Source organism: Paramisgurnus dabryanus, chromosome 11 (genome assembly GCF_030506205.2).
Source record: "Paramisgurnus dabryanus chromosome 11, PD_genome_1.1, whole genome shotgun sequence".
Classification (NCBI taxonomy): Eukaryota; Metazoa; Chordata; class Actinopteri; order Cypriniformes; family Cobitidae; genus Paramisgurnus; species Paramisgurnus dabryanus.
In genome coordinates this window covers 6,255,833-6,278,055 of record NC_133347.1, presented here as the reverse complement: position 1 = coordinate 6,278,055, position 22,223 = coordinate 6,255,833, and the positions used below count along the sequence as shown (strand labels likewise).

Sequence of the window (22,223 nt, the reverse complement as noted above, 5' to 3'; positions counted from 1 at the left end):
ATGAAAACATGAGAAGACTTTTAATGATTATTGTTCTGTACTTTTGGTATTTAAAAGATTTTCTGTTATGTTGTTGATTTTAAAGAGGTTACCATTGTGCTGAAGAATAGAGCATTTGCTCAAGTTGAGAACTGCATTATCTTGCTGTTTTAATCAGATGGCATTTTGATAAAAAAGGCTAAAACTGGTTGTCTTCTGCAACCTGAAAAGTGTTGTTAAATAAAAAAAGGTCCAATCATTTTAGTAGTTTTGTGTAAATCAGTGTCCACGATTGAATCAAATTTAAAATGCAAAAAACCCAAGTTAAAACAACTTAATTTTTATGAGTATTCAACGCAATTTTTTAAGTACATCCAACTTATTATAGTTTGTTGGCCGGAAGTAATTTCAGAAGTAGTTGTCTTAACTCAAAATAATTGATGCAAACTGTTGCGTTAATTTTTTGTTGTGGAGTCCAAGCAATATTTTTTAGAGTGCATGCGTTACAGGGAGGCAGGGCTTAGAGGAGCAACATTAATTTGGTTGGGCCGAATACCAAAACAAACTTGTAGCCAATCAGCAGTTATGGGCGTGTCTACTAACCGACATCACTGCGTGGGTTGCGTATGTGTGGGGGGGTCTATCAAAAGAGGGTCCAGATTCTATTGGGGTAGGGGCGTGTTTGTTTAGGTAATTTCAAAAATCAACATTGGCTTTCAGAGATCTTGCACCCTGCCTTTAACCAACACATTGCATCATACAAATACACAAAATAACAATTTGTTAGCATTGTAATAGGTGCTCTTTAATGCACATTCCTGGCCATATTGTGCACACAAAGTTATTGTAATTTTCATCATTATTTATATAACTATATTGCCTATATAACCCATGTTGCCTACTTTGCATGATTTGGACGTGAATTGGACCACTTCCCTTTTAAAAATGTATGACCCTTTAAACAAGCCTACTGTCAACCATGACCCACAATCATATTCAGTGTTTCCCATACATAGGCTCTACTTGGGCGCTGCGCCCAGGTAAATTGCGACCCGCCCAAGTAAAAAAAATCACTTTACGAATTGCCGTATTTCTGAACTCGACTGGATGACCCGTGTTTTGGAGAGAGAGAGAGAGCGCGAGAGAGAGAGCGCGAGAGAGAGGTGGGGGTCGGGTGACCGTGAAGATGATGCACGCGTCATAAACTCATCATCCAGCGCGGCAAACTGGATCAACTGCAGCAGCACATACGGAGCAGCCAGGGAACACACTGCGACCAAAATGGTCGCATATGCTTATGTGCATATGTGTTTATAGCATCTAAGTTGGCTTCATTTTGCGTGCAAGCACGTTGTGTCTCTCCGGTTGAGTGTCCGTTCACGTGCTCTCTGTTTCTCAATGAATTGGGCGCGACGCGAAGCAACCTCAGTGTCACATTGTATCCTTTCATTTTCTGAACTTGAGCAGAGTTTTACCATTAGAGGTCTTTCTTCACTGAGGACGCGGGACCCGTACGGTTCCGGGTTTATATTTTAAATGGTCAGATGGGTCCGGGTCGGTCCTAGTTCATTACTTCGGGTCCCAAGTCTGATTAATATTGTGTGTAAAACCCGAGTCGATCGGAGAACGGCCGTGAGCGCTACCGCGCTAAAGCTCGAGTGCTGTTTTAGCGTGCCTCCGGTTTCTATGGCGATAGCAACTGGCTCTTGTCACGACCACGCGCCGCTTCATTTTCTTTATCCCATTTTTTAATAGTCTTACTATTAATAGACAATATCTTTACTAAAATCTAAACAGTTTGCACAGAGATTGTAGCAAAAAGCAGTGCTAATACTGAATGAGCAAAGCTCTAGCTGACTCAGGATATAAAAAACGCAAAGCTGTAATGTAAAGTCTGTCATCGGGACAGCACAGCAAGTAGACTTTTAAATCTGAAATAATTAGTGGATTAAGCTTTTTTTAATCGGCAAAAGAGAAATAGAAAGCAGTAAAAGTGCCTATCTTATAGGAGTTATTACCATTATAACATCAGTCACATTTATAATCTATAGACCTGCACTGTCTATATAGGCTATAGAATACATAGTATTGTATATAATTGAGTTTGATAAAAGGGGTCATCAAATTGCTTCATATATCAGTGCAAAAACATCAAGTTTTTTCGTGGTGCTTTGACAAACAGTGTCAGCTTTGTTTATGGCAAAAAAAGTTTGGGGTGGTTAGATTAATGAACTATAATGTGAAATTAATATGAATGTTTTATAAATCAAAGTATTGTGTTGTGTCACACATTATTAGTTCTTTGTTACATGTATAGTAGACCATTTTTTGTCGGTGGATAATAATGATTGCCCTTTTCACCAGCTACCACCACAAGTAAATTTCAGATCTGTGGGAAACACTGCATATTCTTCTTAGCTGTTTAAAGAACCTAAGAAATGGTAATGTACAGTCATTGCTTCACTTTAAAACAATCAGGTAAAAAAATCTAGCTAACATAAACTGAAAATATACCTTTAACAAGGTTATATCAGTTTATATAAGATAAGTCAGTACTGAATTGTTTAGTATTTTCAGCAAATTTCCACATAAAATTTCCATATAAAAAATATATTCTGTGTAAGTTAAAAAAATCATAAATCTTCAAGTACATAAGCATGAAACTCTTCAGACTTTAAGTGTCAGCATTCTATCTTTAAGACCATTAACATAATACATAAAAAATTGATGTAAAACTAGATGTGCACTTCCTAAAGAGCATACATCTGCTTGAAAGGCACCAAAAGAATGTTGATGTTCAAGGTAAGAGTGTAGATTTTGCATCTGCTTAATTAAACTGCAGAGTGGCCCAACACACAAAGGCCTCCTGGCTAGGACACACCAGGACCCTTCTTACTGTGAGACAAAAGTAGGGCTGTGACGATAACCGCGTCACCGCATCACCGCAGTAATGAGATGACTACCGCGGTGCTGAGGTCATCATTGTCATCACCGCACTTTTTTATATTTTCATTATTTATTTATTTGGCTGGTGAAAGTTACACAAGTCATATTCTGTATGATATGAACTATACACAAAAGACATTGTTAATCATAATTTACTGTCTTCCATCCTGTGTTCAGGGCTTCTAGAGAAAAAAACAGCTTTCCGCGCAAGGGGGAGGGATTAAACATATATAGGGGTTTATTATGTGCGCGTGTCTGATTATTGTTATTTAATCACTTAGTTTCAGTACTTGGTGTCTACAGAAAATGTTCAATTAAATACACACAAATAGCCTACTGTCACGGGTGCAATCTTCTTAAACATGAAGCCATTACTCTAAGCGCATCATGCCCAGGTGCTCTGATATTTATTGCATGCCATGGAACCGTACCAACTCACTCACTGCGTGAATAACTAAATCTCAAGTGCATCTCACAGCCACGCGCATTACATTATTTAGGTGCAAAAAGGGGTCCGGGCAGAATGAAATGCGCGTTGGTGATGATAAGAATAGCGTTTGGAGGAATGCGTTATATGCACGGAGTGTTACCCGAAAAACACTCTAAAAATGTCTAAAGAAATTGGAATCAAGGTTTTGCTTACAAGAAACAATGTTAAGCTCGACATGTTCTGTCTAGTTCCCTTTCAATACGGTTCACTTCGCATTGCGTCAGTTAGCTGACGCTATGGGGGGGAAACTCCTGTTTACTCCGTGACTGAAGCCTATTGGTTAACGTCTGTACAAAGTACAGACCAATGACGTTTGAACCCGCGCGCGGGAGGAACGCGTCCCTATATAAGCGCGGTTCAATCGTCAGGAGCTCATTATTTTCTCCTTCAGCGCGAACCTCTCGCTGCTCCGAAGAAAAAGAAGAAGCCTTACCTCGCCGTTGACAAAAGCCCTGCAGCGGAGTCCAGGCCTAGCGTCTTCCCCTGCCGTTTTCCGGCTGAGAACCGAAGATAGCAGAGTCCAGGTCTAGCGTCTTCCCCTGCCGCTTTCCGGCCGAGAACCGAAGATAGCCTTCGCTTGCCGTGGTACGAGCCCTGTGCAGCGGACACACGCCTGACGAGGTCTCCCCTGCGGCCGCCCGGTAAGATCAATATTTTTAATATAAAGCTATAAGCTAAAAGAGCAGGCGCTGTTGTAATAGCGTCCAGCACAGCGGCTCGGTGAGCCTCTCTGCTATGAATTTCCTCCGAGCGCGTTACCGGTCTGGCACCTCCCACGCCGGGACCGCGCTTATGCTTTGGTTGTCTTATCCATGTTTCGTGCTCCCCCTGCTGTTCCTCTCTCGCCGGGATGAACACACGGCGAGCCATGAGACTAGATGGATGCATAGACAAGCACACACGGACTAACCCCCCCTGTGTTCTGTCACACCGCAACCGTTCATGCTTACAGAGTCCCTTCGCTCCTCTTACATTCAGTGGCGAGATCTCTGGCACATATATTAATCCCCCGAGTGCATCGGGTGATACCGTCACGACGCATGGCTGTTCTGTCTGTGTTGCTGCTCCCCTCTGCCGTTCCTCTCTTGTTGAGATGAACAAGCGGGGAACCGTAGACCTGGATAGATGCATACGACAAGCAAACACGGGCGGTCTGCCCCTGTCTCTGTCATAGCACAGCCACTCGTGCTCCACGCTCGCGGAGTCCCTCGCTCCTTTCCCCACAGTGGTGAGGTCTCTTAACGGCTTAGCTAGCACGCGGTATTACGGCTCGCTGCCTCTAAATGCAGCTGTCCAGTGTTCAACGATTACAGAGCTTCATGCCCCTCCCCTCCTGGAGCGGCGCGATCTCATTCGTCTGCTCGATAGGGCCGATTCGCCGCTATTGGAGCACCAAGAACACTCATTATAAGAGAGCTTCATGCCCCTCCCCTCCTGGAGCGGCACGATCTCATTCGTCTGCTCGATAAGGCAGACACGCCTCTATTGGAGCGCTAAAACACTTATTATAGAGCTTTACTGGCCTGAGCCGATCTCACTTCAGATAGCTCATTCTTTGTCTGCCTGGTAATTTCTCTCTGGTTTAGACGGAATCAGAGGCAGAACGAATTTGTTTATAATATACTGAGGCCCGAATACCTCCCTTTATTCAGTCCCGTCCTATATCAGTGCGCTGAATATTGGTACATTCTTATATATATACCCGGTTTTTCTGCCCTTTTAATAAACGGCAAAACCGCGGGCCTCACGGCAGACTTCCTCTCTGCGATGGGTTCAGTCTGACATTAAACCACCTAGACATACTACCCTGCTCCGTGAGCCGTTCGGTCACCGTCACTACTGAGGCTTGTGCACCTGAACGGCTGAGCTCTGGTCTCCGCAGCACAGCTGCATCAACAGAGAACGAAACTGTCTGGGAGAAAAGGGGTTATGTCGCGCCTCGGCTGGACTGCCCTGAAATGTTTTCTGTGTGCTGTTTATCCAAACATACTGTGTAATACTGTCGGCTATGCGACCTCACTATAGTGGCGAACGGTATTTAATTCCTCTAAAAAGAGTAATTTCCGTGCTTACTATACTGTGTATTGACACCCACGGTTGTACGGTGTCTCTAAACACTTTATCGCCTTACTGACAAGCAATCAGTAATACACACACACGGCCCGCTGTCCATAATTCTATCGACGCTAGCCGAAAAGACCCCGGTTTGGCCATATACTGTGTATTGACACCCCACGACTGTACGGTGTCTCTAACACCTTTCTGCCAAATTCGCTCGCAGCCCACCTCAGTTTCTCCGCTACGATGCTGATGGCGCAAACGAGCACGGTCTTACGGCTGTTATTCTCTCTTCCTAGAGGAAGGACAGCCTCAGACTTTTGCATGGCTCCAAGCGTTTGAATCGCGCCCTCTCCGGACGGCCACTCAAAGGCTTACAGCCAAGCGGTTTATGACGTTTTTCGGCCATATAGCTGATTTATATCAGCGGATCCGAAGACGCTCACACCTCCGCTCCAATACTCGGAGATATTAAGGGTAATATCAACCTCAAGTGAGCTTGCTACCCGCCACAATAAGTTTCAAAGCTTAAAGCGCGCGCACAGTCAGACGCGCGCGGCATCTCGTTTAAGACGGGCACACGTACCCCTCTAACGAGCCTCAGAAAGCTGAATATCGTGGCATTCTGTTCATAAGTCCACTTCAGTTTGACTAAGCAAAGGTCCCGCCCCGAGCTGACGGCCGGGAAGCTTGCTTAAGTTACACACGGCTGCATGAAGTGCTGTCATTACGAGCTAGCCCAGCATTTGCTGTGGGTTGAACACGCTTTACGACGGCAATCAGCCTTCGGCGCGTGGAACGCCGTTTGTCTCATATAAATCACCTTGTACTGTGAATACGGTACATTAAGAGGATGATTTAGCACTGCAGCACTCTCGACCGTGTTATTGTGATAATGCGGTCGGGCAATCTACGGTGGTTTCATTATTTACCGAACCAGACTGAGATCTCGCCCCCTGAACAAGCTGACGAGTCATCTCCTTTATAAACTCATTGCATCGCTTTATAAGCTATGTTCAATCAGAGTGATACGCATCTCATGCTTAACTACCAATATTAACCCATTACGATGGGCGTGCGGAGATGGCATCCGTGGGACACGACCTACATTACGTGCCTTATGACACATTGACACAAGCTGCTAGGACCCCTTTCACGAGGCGTCCTTATGCAAAGTCTGATCCATTCTGTCTAGTGACATTTGAAAGTCAAAAACCCCCGCGAATCGCCGGTGGAACACTTTTCTCCTCACTACAGAGGCACGGCGGCTCTCTCCCCTACCTATATCTATGTGGCCGTGATAACAGCGAACCACGCTTTTACGACCGACCATTCATTTAATTCACAAGCCTGTCATCTCTCAGATGCGGACGGCGGCGGTAACAGCGAACCATGCTTTTACGGCTGGCCATTCACTTTATTCATAAGCCTGTCATTTCTCAGATGCGGACGGTGCCCGAGGCACAGCGCTCTGGAACTGTCCAAGGTCCTGTATGACACATACGTCTGACGTACATCAGACGATCAGCTGTTCATCTGCGTCACAGATCACTCACTAGAGCACCTGTCAATACAGGCTATTTATGGATCGTTGACGTTATCACCTCCCGTGACAATTATGCTCACTTGTCTTAGAGCATGGGCATGGTCTTAGAGGTTTCTCATTGACAATTGTGACACGGCCGGCTGGTCCCCGCCGTCCACGTTGTCAGTTTACAGCTTCGACATCCCTGCTTCGCGCACTACTGAGGTTTGTTGCATTAAAGGTGCGCCCATTAGCTCACCTGTATGCACGATATGGTTTTTAATTATATGCGTCCACCGTGCGCTTAGAGAAGCTCACATGTACACGCTATAACATTTTGGTATACAATAAGATGCGCTTGGGAAAGCTCACCTGTATACACAGCTGTGTTATGCTTTGTGACACATACATTGTTGTTCATCTGTGTACGTTCACGGTGCGTTGGGTGCCCACCGTTACGTTCATCAATCATATCTGTACACATTCACGGCGCGTTCTGTGCACTGATTTATCTATACGCATTCACGGTGCACTGAAGAGTTCACCCGTGTGCGCACAATTTATTATCAGAACACATGACGGCGCGCTCGAGAATCTTGCCGGCCTGTGCATTATAACACTCTGATTCATCTATATGCATTCACGATGTATTCAAGTGTTCACCTGTGCCCGTGCAATTTATAGTCAATACACATTTACGGCGCGCTTGGAAAGCTCACCGATCTGTGCACTATAATACTACCTATATGCATCCCGATGCGCTCGAGGGTGCACCTGGGTTCACACTATTGTGGTATCTGTATATATCTGTATGGTTTGGGGTCGCTTGGGCTTTGGGGGGTTACTGTTGTACTGTTGTGCGGTTAACCGCATAACCGCGTGATTTTTTGATGCTTCACCGCGGTGAGAAAAAAATCCTAACCGTCACAGCCCTAGACAAAAGTGCTAAAAGTAATGGGTATACACTTTAAAAGTTTAAACAAAGTCGACTCTGTACATAAAACAGTTCAGGGCTTAATTAACTAAGATAAGACATTTGGAACAAACCCTAAACCAGTGGTTCTCAAACTTTTTCAGCGTGCGGCCCCCCTTGTGTACGGCGTATTCCTTCGCGGCCCCCCCAAAGAAAATTGATGACAAAAAAACTGTTCTAAAACTCAACTTTTACTTAAACAAAACATATTGAATGATACAAAGTAGTGCTGTTGGTTAGTAGCCTTTTTTTGTTTTATGTTTAATTCCACAGAATTCATGATAAATTTATGTATTTTATAAAATGTCATAAAACTGGGGCCCCCCTGGCATCTCGCGGCCCCCAGTTTGAGAACCACAGCCCTAAACTATATGCTTGAGGATATCAACACACTGAGATCTTTTAAGCTTACTAGTAATACACTAAATCCACAATTACACATCTAGATCAAAGTCCAGAAAAACAAGCACATTACCCGAGTCCACATCCACTTCCTGCTTCCTAAATAAAATCAGATGACCCTGTTTTCTGTTCCATCTTCAAAAAAAAAAAAATTGTCCTGCTTCAGTGCATGGCCTGCAACCTACAGAGGTAAGCTGAAAGGTGCCAGACCATATACCATGCAATTATGAGACTTTAACAGAAACAGTGGTGACCGCATCTAACTGACAGTCGTGAAGAAGATCGGAGTGCACCCTTTACAGGATCTGGCTTTCCGCAAAAGTGAACGAGATGGCTGGCACATTTAATCCACGTGTGGGATGAATCTTTATTTGGAGGTGTGGATGAAACAGACTGCACTGTACATCACACAAAACCTCTTCAGACAGATTCGAGACCTTACGTTTAGGTAGGGAGGGGCAATCAGACATTACAACACATCCAAACAGCTATGATAGACGAGTCAGATTTTTCAAAGCCTACTTCCGCTTATAATACGATGGCTTCCAATGCCGTCCCAAACTTTATGTCATTCTGAAAGAGACGACACCTCACTTAGCAAAGTACATTTAAGCTATGAGATGTAAACGATACCACGTTTCTGGCTCTGGATGTTGAAATGCTATTCACATACACAGACTTAGCATCTGAGAATAGCAACATCACTACAGCCGATAATTGCCTACTATCCAGCCAGAGGTATGTTAATGGAGAGAGGCAGTCATTGACAAAAGAACATGAAAATCTAACTAGTTATGGGCTATGAGTCATGATGAGTCCTGGCCATAGCGCCTACAAGGATCCAAGCAAAAGCGTCACAGAGAGGTCTGGAAACTGGGACGAACGCCTATCACGAGAACTGGTTATCTCTTCTGGTTCACATCACACTGTGCCCTGCAGGAGTGATGGTACGAATGTGAGATGCCAGAACTAACAGTTCTGAAACAGGGTAAAAGATTGTTTATTTTCAGTTTCAAAGTAAATTTCATTCAGTTATGACCTTACCAAGGGTCACTTAAAATTAGCATCCAAAAGTTGTAACAACATCGAGCTTGACTTTGTTAGCCGCACAGTTTACGGGAATTACACTTGCATACTAGGAAGTGATGCATTATATCACTATTATTAAAAAGCGATCTCCAGTGACCAATCAGACGTTGAATAAATAGCTCTGAACTTTGGCCACATAGGCTTGACAAGCCCATGCCTGCGAAAAGAATTTGGTACGGGGATGCACAGGGGCATGAAGCTGGAGATTGTATTTTTAGGGCATTCCAGGGCAGGTCAGGGCTAAGATGAAGGCTACTCATGACACGATCAATGTGACCCTGCGTGTCTTTCTTATGACATCCCTGGATGCCAAAAGTTCAGAACCCGCAAACATCACAACAATTCTGTCTCTGAAGAACATGCTGTAAGGAGATCTGAATGTGTTGCAACTACAGTCTGGTCTAAAGGCAAAAAATGTAGGCTATATGTTGACTTTACTTCTGATCCCGAGCTTCTTTCTTGAAACGTTCACATGAAAATCCAGAGCTTGGCGTCAGTTATTCTGCCACAGTGATTTTACACCTCTCTAATGAGGAGACATTCAGGACAGCCATTAGTTTTCCATGATCTGAATTCACAAACTATCAAATGATGACCTTATTATGTTAGGTTTTACAGTAATGCATAATTTGTGGAGCCTCATTCTAAAATAGCTTGCAGCAGTGAGAAAGAGGTCATGCTTTTACTGTAAACAATGGCAGTGAAACAATAGTAGTCTACATAGACGATAAAAAGAGGATGTTCTGCGATACCTCTTCATTAAAATAGTAGGACATTAGGAAGTCATGCTTGACACGGACCCAAAAATCTATTCAAACATATTGGCTCCCAGGCATGACTACAGCACAGACTAATTGAACCTCTTCCGACATGACTATACTTCACATGTACATTACAAACGTTTGGACACATCCAATTAGTCCTTAGGATTTTACACACTTCAGAATAACAGTTATAATAGTTGCCAAATATATTAGCATCTGTCTTCATAATAAAGAACCGCAGGGATGACGTATTTTTGAAGACCAACTCCGGACGTTAGCAAGACAGTGTTTCCTTCTCTAAAAAGGGTATTCATTTTTCCCATAGACTTTTGGATTAAAACACAATCTCTGCGACTAAAGTCACGTGACTGCAGATGATGTACGAAGCGGCTGACGTGTTATCTGGTGCGCCCAAGCTGTTGTTTTTTTTGTGTGCCCGAGCTTCGTTTACAGTCTGACACACGGTGAAAGTTTGAAAAAAAAAAACTTCGCAAACATGTCTGATGCTGAGTTTACACCAACCGCGCGTGGTTTGCCGCTTGAACAATTTGGATGCATTCGCGCGTGTAGAGCGGAGAAGACGCGCGGAAAAAGCAAGCATTTGAGGCGCGTCAGAGGCAAACTCCGCTTCTTGTGGGAGGGGCAAGTGCTATGCGGTTGTCTGTTTGTAGGATGACTTATGTTGACTGTGCATTTATTGAGAGAGTTACCAGTTTGTATTTGGTAACCTTACTATGGGGGAAAATAAACGACGCGGGTCGATAAACGTCACGTTACTCAAAAGCGAAGTGTGTATTACAACTTACCAGGTTGCCCAAAGTCCTTACTGACACTCTTCCAAGCGAGGTCCTTTTTATTCCTGTCTCCTTTATAGAAATAAGAACTTGTGTAGTATAGCTCTGGGTGACTGCGCACGGACAATATCAAGCCTTGGTTGAGTGAGTGACTCCGTGCGGGGCTGCCACCACAGCAGCAGGCAGGTTCCTGATTGGTTAACGCGGCGCGAAATTCCGCCAAAGTTCAAATTTTCAACTCGGGCGTCAGCCACAAATTCGCGTGAACCACAAAATGCACAAAAGCACAATTCGCATGTACCACGCATAACGCTCAATTCGCGCCCTTCACGCGCGAATGAGGCGGAAACGCGTCTTCCGCGCCGAACGCCTCTTCCGCGCCGCGGGACCTCCTGACGCGCGTCAACGTGTCTTCACATTGACTTAACATTGAAATCACTCGCGCTTCACGCCTCTACCGCGGTTGGTGTAAATGCAGCATGAGGATAACACGTCGTCCGCGTCAGTGGAGTCAGGTGACTTAAGTCTTGCGCATGTGCTTCACAACAGACGTGGAAGAAAAGGCAATGCTGAATAAAGTCGTAATTTTTTTTATTTTTGGACCAAAATGTATTTCCGATGCTTCAACACATTCTAACTGACTCACTGATGTCACATGGACTACTTTGATGATGTTTTTATTACCTTTCTGGACATGGACAGTATACCGTACATAGATTTTCAATGAAGGGTCAACAAGCTTTCGGACTAAATATAAAACATCTAAAACTGTGTTTTGAAAATGAAAGGAGGTCTTACGAGTTGGGAATGACATGAGGGTGAGTCATTAATGACATTATTTTCATTTTTGGGTGAACTACTCCTTTAAGACAAACAGAATGTGTCTTGTTTTTTACACAACCATTTCAAGAGTGAATTAAAACATGCTGTATCACTGAGATAGCTTTCTTTGTGTACAACTGGGTCAGTGCACAATATGATTTTATTCATTTTAAGCAGCAAAGTATTACTAAGACAATTAACTAGGATTTAATCTTTGTATTCACAGGGAGTTCGCACATTCCAACATGCCAACACTGTCTGAAAAAAGACAGCATGCATACAAAATGAGGACTGTGCTGGGAAAGTAAAACAGTGTTTGTGCATAATATTGACTGTCTATGCTTCTCTATGTTTGGTAAACAAATGCATGCAGTCTTGTTGTACAGTCAGCTTAAACTATAGCAGATTCGTTAATTTAGTAGATCTTTATCTGGTAGATCAGTCCTTATCTCGATTTGTATGTGCACTGCATGCATAATATTGTTTGTTACTTGATTCAAGACACTTGCGCCCTAATGAAAGCTCTGACGAAGGCATGCCGGGTCAGTTCAAACAAGCAGGAATAAAATATATTGCACTTTCTACCTTATCTGCCTTAGCAACAAATCCAAAAAGAAACATACTTCAAAACTGATGGTAGCTTTATTTTAGGATGCCTATATAGTATACACTGCTTCAAACACTGCACAACACTGTGTAGCCAAGGTAAACATGCATACTTTCCAGTTAAAACCTTCAACAACGCATGCCGTGCTCCGATTACCACTGTATGGTTTTCCTTCAGGTATCAGGTGCAAACTTATAGCCGCTACGGCCCTTGGAGAGGTTACCTGATGCAGAAACCTAACAGCCATCCTGTGTAATGTTTCTTAAGCCGTGCAGACCGTGCTGATCATCTATCCACATTCCTTGGTTTGCATGAAAAACAAACAAAAATAAACCATAAGGAGGAATGCACCTGGATTCCTCCCACAATGTTTTGCATAGTAAATACCAGAGCTTCCTTCAGGGACAAATAAGGGCATAGTGCTCAGCCCACACTGCAGAGCTCCAGCCAATCAGGTCAGGGCTCTTCATGGCGAGCTGAAAGGTAATATGATGAAAACAAAAACCTCCATAACTCGCAGCAGACAACACAAACTTGCCCGTTGAGAAATGAGCACTCCCTTCAGGCCATGAGATAACTCAGAGCTCTGTGTTTCCATGAGGGCCTTCAATGGACATCAAAATGTTTCCAAATGATTGAGCAGAGTCCCGGTGGGAATTTAAGAGCATTGAATAAATGTAACCTCAAAATAGGAAACCAGCATTTTTAGTGCAATGCAATCTTAGTGATATTTCTTTGTGGGCTTATTCTGATAAAAGATGAGTCTGTTTTCTCTCATCAGAAGTGCTGATCAAAACACTTTATATTTCTCAGACTGAGCTTTTTTAACCACAGGGTGTAAAACAGTATAAACACCACGGTTACATGCTTTCAAACTATAACAGCCTCAAATTAGGATTTAAAAGCACTGTGGGCCAAAAAATGCATATTATTTGTGGTACATTTTAAGCATAAAATAGCAGACTACACAAAATGTGAACCAAAAAAGCATCAATATCTTGTACCCAATATTTCAAGTAACAACTCACTTCACAGTACCAGAAGAAAGATTAACCTAATGTTCTTTCACACACAAGTGGAAATCAGATCTTCGATCGTCTTCATATTATTTCCATAACACGTAAGCAGGCGTAATGCATTTCCAGTACTTAAACTCTCCTTGTCCTCTAAGGATCTCTCCAGAATGAGAACTTCATTGTTCTACAAAGCATTTATTGGGGAACAATGCTTGGCTTTCACTAACCATGTCTCTACACTGGTATAAACAACCCTTTTATTCGGCCCCCCCAGCACCCTACATTCTCATCCACTCCCCACTGCTGTATGTGGTCCAATTTATTATACACTGTAATTGGTAAATAATTAGATTAGTGCAAATGTTTGTAATTCCTAAAGCATTATTGTTATAAAAAGACAAACCCTAGTCTCCAGTAGGTTCATCCAAATTCAATTTCTTTGGATCTATAGAAATAAGTTTGAGTGTTGTTTAATTTATTTCAAAAAAGATTTTTTTTAATATATATTGATGATTTAATTTTATTTGATCAAGTGCCCAAACAAGTATTATAAATCTGCCTACTGTGCAGAAACCGTGTAGTCTGGATATATAAAACATAAAAATAGCTTTAAACTAGGGGTGTAACGGTACGTGTATTCGTACCGGACCGTTTCGGTACAGGGCTTTCGGCAAGCACCGAATGGCCGAATGCAATCTTTTGTGTGCGGAACATAGGTGGAACATAATATGTTGTGTGCGTTTCCACACGAACATATTAAGTGGCGTAAGTCTCCGCGTTCAGCGCAAGTCTTCTGTCAAACATATAACATTATTCGGCCCGCAGAAAGATTTTTATTTACTTAGTTGTATAATCGTTTGATTATGTAAACGTTTACGGGGCCGCTTACGTGTGGCGCCTAAAAGCGCGTATTAAAAGCATGTCAACGCGCTGTTTTGTTCTTTCAAAAGTGCGTGAGAGGTTGCGCGTTTTTTGTTGCTACGCAATCATGAGCCGCGCTTTCTGTGATATAAATGTATTCAGGAATTGAATTTGTTAGTTTATTGCAAGGTTTTAGTAGAAAAAGTATGTTATTTAGTGGAGAACTTTGCAATAGTATTTTAGTTATTCTTTTTTTATTTAATATATATTTTATATATTATATTTTATAAAAAGTGTTTAAAGTGTAAACAAATTGTAAAAAAAAATGGTTTATAGTAATGAACAACCTGCGGTTTAATGTTTGCATTTTCCCCTTACTGTACCGAACCGTGGCTTCGAAACCGAGGTATGCACCGAAACGTGATTTTTGCATACCGTTACACCCCTACTTTAAACCATTTTAAAGCTGTTTATCTTATTTCCATTTAAGCTTTTGGAAATGTTTAAAATATTTTTTTGTTAATAAAGTTAAAGTGTGTAATGATAACCTTGGCATATAGTACATTGTTGTGTGTGCTGCTACTAGTAGTGTAGCTACTATTTTATTTACAAAAACATAACTAAACTGTCACAGAATGCAAATAAACAACTAAAAGAAAATAAGTATACTCTAGAGTAAAGGGTGATTTGTTTTTTTTTAAACATTATGTGCCATCAGTCTTCTGTTTACTAATGAAATCTATTCTCCAGGGAAATCTAAACAATTTTGGTGTTGTAAAAACAAATTAGCCCTCCAGCTTAGAAAAGCAACTTTTCATTGCTAAGTAATTGCACAAACCTAACACAAAATTGATAAAGTGTGCCTTAAACTAAAATTAATTTAAAGATAAATTAAACCATAGATTAAAAAAATATAATTTGGTTTACACCCCAGACGAGATTTAAAAATTCATTAGAGGAATCACTCCATGTTCAATGTATCCACAACGCATGACTCATGTCAGATATGATGGACAAGATAGATGCTCTTCCCAGAAATTTCTGTCATCAACTGGTGATTATGTTGAGAGAGCTCATGTGGTCAGAGCGATGTAATAAGTTTTCTCCGAAATCCTTCTTTGTGCACTGGGCGAGTGATCTTTGGGGTGTGGTACATTTCAAGATGGAAAGCTAGCCACCAAAGGAAGCTAACTGTAAACTGTTCTCATCCTGTATGCTTCTAGATAAGGCAAATCTTATTTCTTATGGCCAGAGAGGAAATAACAACTTTGGGAAAGTCAAAAACTCTTGTCTAACAAGTCAATCTGAAAGAAAACTGTGCTCATTTTTGTCCTTTTAACTAAATTTGGATTGCTATGTCACAAACTAATGAGAAGACAGGAAGTCACAGTACATGAGAACTGATCTGAGATGATTTTGACATCAATGCTGAGATCAAATGAACAAACCGCTGAGATGAACCGGACTACTGGTAAACACTCATGTACAGGAAGAGCTCCCTGATGAGAAGGGAAAAGTTAAAATTGTCCCCCGCAGAGGTTAAAATTGTTCTGTGATTTACAACAGTGCTGACAAGCAGTATCCTGCGTTTACATATAGACAGAAAAAACTATTTGGATGAACTGTTAATGATGAAGTGTGTTAATTTTCCACCAATAGTTGAGCCAATTTTGTTATGTCGGGCTGGTCAGGATACTCAAACAAACACAGTGATGTTTTGACAGTTACTATCCCAACTAACTAGGAATGCACTGAATCTTCAGCAACCATAGCCATTTGGCCGAAAACACTTTTTCAAAAACAAAGTTTTTGATGACGCGATCACATAGCAACCAGCATAGTGTGAGAGGTGCGCACGCTTTATTAATCCAACAAACATGTCGGCGTGTGGAAGCATTTTAAAGCGGACATTTCACAAGACTTTAAGATGTCAAATAAATCTTTGGAGTCCCCAGAGTACGTATGTGAAGTTTTATCTCAAAATACCATATAGATCATTTATTATAATATGTTTAAATTGTCACTTTGTAAGTGTGAGCAAAAATATGCAGGTTTTTGGGTGTGCCCTTTTAAATGCAAATGAGCTGATCCCTGCACAAAATGGCAATGCCGTGGATGTAAAGTGAAGATTATGGGGCGGTATTATCCCCTTCTGACATCACAAGGGGAGCCAGATTTCAATAACCTATTTTTCACATGCTTGCTGAGAATGGTTTACCAAAACTAAGTTACTGGTTTGTTCTTTTTCACATTTTCTATGTTGACAGAAGCACTGGGGATCCAATTATAGCGCTTAAACATGGAAAAACGCAAGATTTTCATGATATGTCCCCTTTAAAGTGTCCAAAAAAAGATTTTAGCAAAATACTTTCGCTTGCTGAACATTCAGTGCATCCCTAGAACTAACCACATTCACACTGGGCGTAAGCGTTAACGCTTGATGGAAGGCGTGTCTGAAGCGTGGCCAACAGCCAATCACAGTGGCCGCAACACATGACCCTTTGTTTTCTGGTCTTGCATAAACATAATTGGCTGGCTCTGTACTAGGTTATGTAAATAAGACAATCTGATTGGCTGACGCACGCATTGGCGCTTGAAAAGTTGAGAAATGACAGTCACGGGACGCCAACGAATCTACAATTCAGTTCGGCAACGCATGACGTCACCCATTCAAAGTAAATTAGAAGTGTTTATGCTTACTGTGTGTTCACACCAGACACAGAAGAGGCGGCAAAAACAAGCTTTTCAGGCGTAGTTGGATGCTTGAACATTTTGAATTTACTCTCTTCATTCGCGCATGAAATGCTAGTCATTCAAGACATTCACATGTAAATTCGCGTCGTGGGAGGGGCTTATATAGCTCAAATTGAGCAAAGTTACCAGATGGTTCGACCTCCTCACTCACTTTTTTGCCAAACAAGATCCTTTTAATTCCTGTAAAAATGTCTCATGTAGCGACGATGATTGTCCTGAATTGTTGTTTTGTTTTTGCCTCCACTCGCTTTCTGAATCACAGCACTGCTAGCTCAGTTCAGATTTTTCAACTTGTACGATCACGCGGCAACGCTCAATCCGCCCGGAACGCGCCTACTGCGCCACAGGATGCCTATTCGCGCCTTTGCATTGACTTAACATGTAAATCAAACGCGCTTGCGTCTCTTCCACATCTGGTGTGATTGCAATATTGCGCCCCTGTGTGAATGTACCGCTATAGATGTCTATCTATATCAACTTGTATTGTATTTTAACATCAAAATTTTACATCAAATGTAACATCAAAAACACAATTCACCCTCCCACATCTGCATGAGCCAGACATAAGCTATTCTATTACAAATTATATTTGTTTCTACACGTACATACTGATGAAGACAGAAATCACAAATTTCACGGTCTGGGTCCCCCCTTTAAATTAAGATCGTAATTTCAGTGTCAAAACAGATTATTGACAGAAACTCATACATAGCTTAATTTGTTTAATCCTTCGAAAGAGAATGTGAGGGGCAGGTGGAGCAAACTGTTGAGTACAACCAACACAGCAGCAGTCTGTGCAGAAGGAATGTAAACCAAATGCCCTCGTGCCTGACACAAAGCATTCGCAATAAACCATCGCTGATAACGCACCCACTGCTCCAGGCATACGTAACACTGTCCGCTAACCATTTCCTATATTTTCAAAATGCTGCAGACAAACAACATGAGAATTAGATGCTATTTTTGTCCTCGCTTAGGATGAGTCTGTTATTAGAGGAAATGATGTCACAATATGAATCCACAAACAGAGAGTCCTAATTAAACGCTACGACTGGAGCGGAAAACCAAAGCCGAGCTGCCCAGGGAGAGATTAAAAACAACTGGCCAAATTAAAAGCCTTCTTGTGGATTAGGGCTGATTCAAGAGTCCCTCGTGCTTGGTCATGGGGGTCTGTAGAGCAAGTGGCCCCCAGAGGTTTTTAAAGTAAAAACATAAAGATAACACAATAAGAAATACCATAAAGAAAAATACAATCATAGTTAAGTCTCTAAGTCTTTGTTAAGTAAAAAAAATATAAAACTCATGAGTCTCAATTATTTTGAAGATAAGAAGATTGGTTCTGGGTGTGATTATAACAGCTCGTCTCGTCCTGCCATCAGAATCTGGACTCTGCCCTCCTAAATAATGAGGACTGATAAGCTGCTTTTCCACTGAGCCAAACCAGACAGAACATACAGAGCCAAATGAGAAGACCACACATCCATTCGGATGAGGCAACAGAAAGCAACATGTGTTACAAAACATTGTGAGCTACCTACTTTGACAGCATATTTGGGCATCATAGTGGCATTCTGAGTCAACTGAGCTGATGACACCCGAGAACACAGTCTAGAAATGCATCTCAAATTCAATGTAGGATAGATATGGCACTCTAACCAAGTCACGGAGATCTGGACTCAGTCAGCACTAAAAAAAAATTCAGTTTATGTTCTGTATAAGTTGTGTAACAATTTAGTTATTTTAATAGATATGTTGCACCAGTAAAAAGAAAAAGCTGCCTGTTAGGAATGTATATGATGGCTATTTTAAGTTAAAATATGTCATTTACCTTTAAAGTTTACCATCACTTTACAATTGATATAACTGGATAAACTGGATTTCAGAAAAAAATCAACAAAGAAAAACTATATTAAAACTTTACAAACTAGTTCTATAGACGGTTTCAGCAGTAACAACATAAACAAGCGGCTTTCGTGGTCAACGCGTAACTTCCGGCAACTAGTCAGACCCTGGTAAAAAACTGAAACCGGAAGCAAAGTTCGGACCAGCCGCGTATCGCGTCACCGCACGTGCGTCAGATGAAACTGTCTATATATAAAATAGGGGTGGGCAATAAACCAGTAGGTATTATAAACCGGCAAAGAGATTTCGGACTATCGTTAGATACGTTGTTTTTTTACAGTACAATTTTTGTGAGAATTATGAAAATTCTATGGCATTAAATATTTTAATAACATAAAAATCGAATTAAAAAGAAAAGAAAACTCGAAACCGTGCTCCATATCGTTATCAGGATATAAAAGGAATCCTATCATGATATAAGATTTTGCTTATATCGCCCACCCCTTAAAACATATTACGTTATATATGTACAATATAAGTAAACATACACGGATGCAAAAACCTCTAAGGGCATCGGAATTGTCTTCTTGTAAATTAGCATTTTTTCCAAGCTCTTATGTTTAGATTGAACAATTTCACTTTGATGGCAATGAAACGATTATTAGTCAGTAATTGAAATGCCTTATTTTCACAAATGTCACTTTAGTAAATTAATTGGTATTTAATAAATTAGATTTTTCAGCAAAACCCTCCAGTCATTCTTCAATGTACTCTCTGAAAAAAGGTAAAATGCTTAAACATACGGCCAATATCGTAATATATTTAGTAAACTTCCTTTAACAAGGTAAACGTGCGTGCGATCGTTCATTCAATTCTTCTTCACTGCACTTAGAGGACTTTGCTAAAAAAAAAAATCGGTGTGGCGTTTAATGGATTTTGCCAACAAATTAGTATTTCTGGGTGGCCTGATAAACGGTTTGAAGCAAAAGTATTAAATATTAGGTCAGTAGCATTACCAAATTTTTGATGGAGGTGGCATTTAGTGACTTTTCATCTGATCTCTTTATATTTTTCCTGTAGCTCAGCTGGCAGAGCACTGCATTAGCTGCACAAATGCAATGGGTTTGAATCCTATTGAACACACATAGGAGTGGTTTCCCGGACAGGGATTAGCTAAAGCCAACACTAGGACTTGGTTTAATTAGGAAATATAACTAGTTTTTTTTTAAAAACATGCCTTACTAAAAACATTACTTGTGTTAATTTTGAGGCAAAACAAATGGCACTGGTGTATTTAAGATATGTCAGTGCAAGTTGTTTTCAGTTTTGACAGATCTTAAATTTTTTTTTGTCTAGGACTAGTCTAATCCCTGTGGGGGAAACCACCCCATACTGTCAAAAATGCATAGACTGAATGCACTGTAAGTCACTTCGCTTTGTAGAAAAGCATCTGCCAAATGCATAAACATAATCAGAATACTATCAATGTACATATCCAACTGTATATAACACACACATACTGTAAGTATTATTCTTGAAGGGCAACTTATGCCCTATCAATCCAAATCTATACAAAACCAGGAATTAAAAAGATTTTGTATTAATATAAGTTAACAGCTGTGACATAATTCAACTAACAATTCAAAACAAGGGCGAAGGCCAATGTCACAACTCAAGTCCTGAAACTCCTGCTTTGCATTTTCAGGCCAAACATGTCAACACACCTCCAAAGTGAAACAAGTACGAATTCCTTCCTTTCAACAAGACCTTATTTTGTTGTGGGTGTTGGAAAGCATGTTTAAACACAATTTATATTCATTCAAAACACATAAATATAGCTAATACAGCGGTGCTCACCTGAGGAAAACTCAACAGGTTAAAATATACGGCGCGACACGCTATTGGTTCAACTTAATCTCTGTTTAACAACTTTTGTTTGTATTACTTTATCACAGATAACACATCTTACTAAAACTTCTGATATATTAGCGTTAGTTTTTGTGTTTCCCAAAGAACATAAACATACTTCAACGCATACAGTGGTTGTCAATGACATTCCCTCAGGAATACTTACAACATTCTCGGTTTTACTCGGATACGCGACTCTTCCTCCGCCTTTCACGGGCATCCTGATCGCGATCTCTCTTCAAAAACTATTTTAGGAGTGATTATTTCGGTCCTGTCGCTGCCTTCAGCCTTTTCGGTTCAGCATGGCTTTTAGCGAGTGATTTTTGAGAAATTGTTCCCGGTGGAAGCGATCACAGTTCGAGCTCGCGAAGGCTGAGCCTGGGAAGCATTTTTGCTGCGAGCGACATCCAGCCGAAGCCAACCGACTTCACGACTGTACCATCTTCAAAAGGGGGGTGACAGGTGCTTTCTTACGACAACACGTGTTAGACCTCAATTTAAATAAAGGACGTGTGTAAATAATATGTATTAAAATGAAATAATATTCAAATGTTATATTCGATATGCGCTAAGGATATCTCTATGTATATGGTGTCCAACTCATCACATTCCCCCGCTTCACAAATGGTTTCGTCCAGCGGGCAAACATTGATTTAACTGTTCCCAGAGAGAGTTACATGATAACACAAACTAGTTTACTGTCAAAGATACTTAACAAGTTCTGATAGCACAAAGGGAAGTTTTAGTCGGCATTGTCTTACTGTGTGTAGTATTTGAAAAAAAAAAATGCTTATTAAATTGGGATTTAGGAGTTAAGAGGTTGTCTGGTTCTGATGTGCACAAGCAATGCAAAGATCATGGGTTCAGTCCAGTGAACAAACACACAAAAAAATGTATATGCACTGTATTTTGGTTGGAAAAAAGTGTCTGCCAAATGCATACATGTTAAATGTAATATTTATCTGTTACAATATGTCTCTTATGAAAATAAACCAAAGTTTTATTTTAGTATAAGTGACATATTCCTGATCTCACTGGTCACATGAGTCAGTTATAGTCAACAAACAACACCCAGTCAGTCCATTACTCCTACACAAACTACTATCACATAAATCTTTTGTCATCCACCAACCTCCTCTCTTACGAGTGACATCATCACCGCCCTGTTAATGTTCAGTAGGCGGAGCTCCAGTCTTGATGTGTTTGGCAACAGCATACCAGATCAAATCAGCCTCTGAGTATTTGCATAAGTGATATCATGAAGTACTGTATGTTCAGGGAGCTATATCATATTTCACATGCATTAGCATTAATCTTTTAAATCATGTGTGGTCAAACTGTGGTACTGCTATTGGATCAGCAGTATTTGCGTTGTGGGTGTTGGTGTACGTCT

At 41.1% G+C, this 22,223-nt stretch overlaps 1 protein-coding gene across 3 annotated transcripts in view; it reads right to left on the bottom strand.

Annotated features, from left to right (window-relative positions):
- The window catches only part of tjp2b (tight junction protein 2b (zona occludens 2)), a 76,932-nt gene that overhangs the window by 47,716 nt on the left and 6,993 nt on the right, over positions 1-22,223 (bottom strand). Inside the window, exon 1 of one of the 3 annotated variants that reach the window (XM_065248345.2) lies at positions 20,997-21,258. The exons of 1 other annotated variant lie outside the window; for it this stretch is intronic. In XM_065248345.2, coding sequence (XP_065104417.1) covers positions 20,997-21,050 — 54 coding nt within the window. In that variant the 5' untranslated portion in view covers positions 21,051-21,258. Of the gene's footprint in view, positions 1-12,672; positions 12,692-20,996; positions 21,259-22,223 lie in introns of those variants that run through there. One more of the 3 variants, XM_065248347.2, reaches the window with a different exon arrangement.